This window comes from Poromitra crassiceps (genome assembly GCF_964638095.1).
Source record: "Poromitra crassiceps genome assembly, chromosome: 11".
Classification (NCBI taxonomy): Eukaryota; Metazoa; Chordata; class Actinopteri; order Beryciformes; family Melamphaidae; genus Poromitra; species Poromitra crassiceps.
The window spans coordinates 49,827,084-49,832,083 of record NC_139643.1 but is presented as its reverse complement, the minus strand read 5'-3'; the positions used below and the strand labels follow the sequence as shown (position 1 = coordinate 49,832,083).

Sequence of the window (5,000 nt, the reverse complement as noted above, 5' to 3'; positions counted from 1 at the left end):
GTCACTGTGACTACTGCTGACTACAGCACCAAAGTCACGTCCTCTCCTGCATTCAACATACAACCAAGGGATTTCATCCGCCATTCATTTTTAGGGATGCACCGATCGATCGGCACGTGACCGGAAATGGCCGATTTTCACGTGATCGGCCTCGATCGGTGATCTGTTCCGGTCACTCTAAATAGCCGATTCTGTGAGCCGATTTTCACATGACGTGCGCGCACCCCAAAGCACCGAGACAGGCACCCAGCCACCACACCACACACGCCAGCATACCTTCCTCGTTGTGGATTTTTTTCACCGTCAGTGAAGTAGACAAAGCTCGCAGTTTGTCACACATGCAAGTCGAAAATAAGCCGTGGAGACAGAGGTGCGGCCGTGTCCCGCTCGGCTGGAGTCCAGTCAGAGCGGCTCGCTTCACCTCACTGGCCCCCCTCTCTCTGCTCTCTCTCCCCGGGAAGCGGTGCTCCAGCAACCCGCCACCGCGCACAGCCGGCTTGGCGAGTGTGTCCAGTATAACCATTCCCCGACCTGCTTTTCCATTCCACATCAGCGCTGCTGCCTCAGCCTGTCAAGTCATGTTGTAACGTGACGTGGATACAGGAGAGACTATTTGTTTCGTATTGCAAATAGAACGACAGGAGAACGACGGACATAATAATAAAAATGCATCGGACTCACAAGTGTGCAACGTTTTCTGTGCGTGACGATATTTTTTCGGATGGCAGATAAAAATACGCATACCAAACTTCGGACTGTGTGTAAACTCCGCCTGATATTCAGACTGAAGATCGTTACTGTAACTCATAAACTCATTTCCCCTCTACTCAAGAGGACTGGTCTGGAGCCAGGCTATAAACTCCTTGTCCATGGATCATGTTCTGTTGCACCTGTTTTCTTTTGGAAAAGTAAATGCATGATAGCTGTGGGATATAGGCTATTGGATTTAATTTAATTTTTGTATTCATTGTATTTGCACAAAAAAGCTCTGTCCAGTAGCCTAACCTGGAACACTTTTATTTTGAGATGTGTTTGAGTGAGAAGGTCCTACTTCATGCAAATGATAAGAATTGTTTATTTGTTTATTTGGATCCCCATTAGATGTAAGAATTGTTCTATGAATCTTAATTTTTAAACAAAGTTACAAAAACGTTTGTGTAAGCTGTCAATTGTTGTTTTTAGAAAAAAAAATCGGAATCGGCAAAAATCGGTATCGACAAGTCAGACTATTCAAAAATCGGAGATCGGAATCGGCCAAGAAAATGGCAATCGGTGCATCCCTATTCATTTTCCATCTACAGTTTGTTTGTTAAAAGTTCAGCGTAGGGATTTAATTTTAACTTTACGTGCGGAGGAGGGCAGATATGCGGTCGGTCGCTATGACGACCAGTTGTGGGCGGAGGCAAGTAAACTTGCGGTGGAAGTATCAGGTCGAGACGAGTAAAGCCCCCCCCCCCCCCGATTTTTTTATCCCATTTTTATCCCCCGTTAGTGCTAATTTTAATATATTTATCCTGGTTGCTGCTCCACCCTCTGCCAATCTGGGGTGAGCCGAAACTAGCTCCATGCTTCCTCCGAGACATCATGGGCAGTTAGCCAGCCGCTTCTTTTCACCTGACAGGAGAAGCTTCACTGGTAGGACATAGCACGTGGGAGGATCACGCTATTCCAACGAGTTCCCCTCCCTCTGAACAGGCACCCCTAACGACCAGAGGAGGCACCACTTCAACAAAGGACCACAATGGAAACAAGCCCTTGGGCTTTATTGTGTTTTACTCCTTTTGATCAATATTGTTTTGTTGTATTGTCTTGCACAATTCTGCATTTATTGAATCAATAAAGATATCAATCAATCAATCAAAAGCGACCTGGATATTGCATGTTTTGGTGAGGGGTTCCTATATGAAGGAAACCCCCAGGGGGCACGGGGAGAACAATGCAAACTCCACACAGAAAGGCCCTTTTTTTTTACGGGCGGTGGGCACTCGAGGACATGCAGACGGGCACGCACTCCTTCAGCACTCACAGCGTCCCAGGTGGGAAACGAACCCCCTCTAGCTGTGAGGTGACAGCGCTTACCACTGCACCACCATGCCCCCCCCCCCCCGAGCCATAACTGTCTTGACGTCTTCTTTGGCTGTGTCCCTCTTGTCTCTAAGCCCAGTCAGCGCGCTGTGGGCCAGAGGCAGAACGTGTCCCTCTTGTCTCTCTAAGCCCAGTCAGCGCGCTGTGGGCCAGAGGCAGAACGTGTCCCTCTTGTCTCTCTAAGCCCAGTCAGCGCGCTGTGGGCCAGAGGCAGAACGTGTCCCTCTTGTCTCTCTAAGCCCAGTCAGCGCGCTGTGGGCCAGAGGCAGAACCTCTCTTTCATCACCTGGTAACAGTGTGTCTGTGTCAGTAAAGAGCCTCTCAGAGGAAAAGCCCTCAGCAGTCAGATCACAGGTAGCCCTCTCCTCTTTAGACCCCCTGCGGTGGCAAGGCCTGAGAGATAAGAGATAAGTGTGTGTGTGTACTTTGGTGTGTGTATCGTTGTGTGTATGTGTGTACATCTGCCCACACATGTGCCCCCGCGTGCGTTTTTCTCATCCCCACATCTCTTCCATAGAAAGTCCATCAGTTTGAAACAACAATAGCATATCCGTTCCATGCCTATCAGTGTGTCTCTAGGGAGCGGCTCGCTGAGACAGATCAGATCAGATTAGATTAGATCAGATTAGATTAGATTACAGTGGATATTTGAATGACAACACAGCCAGGCTGCTGTAATCTGCCTTCAGTACATTCCAAAGCCGGTTCCAACATAGAACATCACGTTCAATCAATAACACAATGCAATACAACAGCACAACAACCCACATCACATGATGTATACAGTATATATATATATATATATATATATATATATATATATATATATATTTATATATATTTATATCATATATATATATATGATATGATATGATATGATATGATATATGTAAACAGCGTCTAATGCTTAAAGCACTGTGTGATGTCTGTCTGTCTGTCTGTGTTTCTCTCTGTAGACAATGCGGGTACAGCAAAGCTTCTCAAGAGGGAGATGAAGAACTCTACTTCCAATGTAAGTGACAGCAGCAAAACACAACCTATGCTCCAGGTGTGGGTGTGTGTGTCTGTGACTGTGTGTGTGTGTGTGTGTGTGTGTGTGTGTGTGTGTGTGTGTGTGTGTGTGTGTGCGCGTGCGCGTGCGTTTGTCGTCGAGCATTTATGTTCATACTCTCAGACAGAAATGGGGAAAGTACACACATTCTTTTTGTATATATATTTTATTTTCAATTTCATCAACATATGAACGAAACAAACAGTCAAGCTCAGACACGGGAAAGGGAAAAAAACAAAAACATACATATGATATCAACAATATCATAGTCACCCATTGCCTCGAACCTCGTCGAGGTAGGCTAGAAACGATTCCCAAATACAGCAGTTAGAAACTTTTTAATTGAGTTGGTTCTCAGGGATCTGAGCCTCTCCATCCTTATAACAGAGATCATGTCCGTCAACCACAGTTGGAAGGTGAGGAAGGGGACTTCCATTCTTTCAGAATCAGTTTTTTGGCAACAGTTGTCCCCAACGTCAGAGACTGTTGCACAGCTGTGGGGAAGCCCAAAGAGGTCTCCGAGCAGCGGAAGATGGCGAGTTCTGTCTCCGGCTGAAGGGTTATTTTGTAGGCCTTAGAGTACCAGTCAAATATCTTGGCCCAGAATCCCGTCAGTGAAGGGCAGAAGAACCAGAAGGTATGAGACAGAGTGCCCTCTGACACCTGCCAAGTACACGCATGCTTCACTGAAGTAGAAGTACAGTTAGCCCTTGTTCACACAGGATGCCGAACGTAGCAGAGCCTAACCGTTCACACAAGAAGCCTTCTCTTTTCCTCTCAGCGCCTCCTCGGCGCGCTTTGAACCCGCCCACAACTCCCATTGACGTCATGCCTGGCAGCTTCAAGCTTCACGCTTGGAAAATAGAACTGAATCCTGAATGATCGCTTGAGCAAGGCGTGAGCGTGGCTTCAGCGGGGCTTCAGCGTGACACACGCGCGGGTGGTGTGAACGGCCTCGTCTGTTAAGGACGCCTAAATGAAACTTGTGGGTTCAGCGTAGGTTGAGCTTAGGTTGAGCATTGCTTCGGCGTATGGTGTGAACGGGGGGCTTACTTGTGTAAAAAAGACAGACCCTGATATGTAATCAAGTATAAAAGTATTTCTACTGGCTATTTTTCTGTGCAAAGCTAACTGAACCTCACATCATATTAATTAGTCACTGAAGAACTAAATCTAGGAGATAAAAAAAAAAAGAAACTGACAGTTCAAGTCAGTTCTGGTGGAGCACAAAGTCCTTCATCACTTGTGTTATTGGTAGGGAGTGGACTTGGTTCAGGCGATGTGTGCCCAGCGCTTGGCGGATCCCGATCCAACACACGTGGGCCAGACTGCGAGGACATCTCTTGGCCTCCAGAAAGACCCTGAGAGCCTCAGGATCTGCCCTCTCCTCCAGCTGTGCCTGCTCTGTGGTCACCAGGGCCGGGTCTGCACCGTGGTCCAGCAGCAGCTGGACGAAGGCTGCATCACACCCGCGCAGCAGCAACAACTCCAGCAGGAAAGAAGCCAGGTCACGGGTCAGAACGCCAGCCTGGAGCAGCAGGCGGAAGCAGTTCAGGTGGTGGTGGTCGGTGCCGACGAGGAGATGCCAGCCGAGGATAGATTCCACGTATCTGTCCACGATGAGCTCCTGCAGTATGTCCCGCCGTCCCGCCTGAGCAGCGTGGTAGACTGCGCTTTGGAAGTTGTCTTGGTGGTAGCTGCCTTCGTTGGGATCGGCCCCGGCTTCCAGGAGGATCCGGACACAGTCCAGGTGACCGGAGACCACGGCACAGTAGAGAGGCGTTGCCCAACAGGCCACAGAGGTGGCGTGACCCCGGCTGGCTGCGTGCTCGAGAGGGCCGTTCCCAGACCACGTCCAACACCA

General features: G+C 48.6%; 1 protein-coding gene across 1 annotated transcript in view; it reads left to right on the top strand.

Annotated features, from left to right (window-relative positions):
• epha10 (EPH receptor A10) overlaps positions 1–5,000 on the top strand; it is a gene marked incomplete at both ends in the record, with an annotated part of 62,539 nt that overhangs the window by 28,334 nt on the left and 29,205 nt on the right. The window contains 1 exon segment of the mRNA XM_083646074.1: positions 3,042–3,097. Within this exon segment, the coding sequence (XP_083502200.1) occupies positions 3,042–3,097 (56 nt within the window).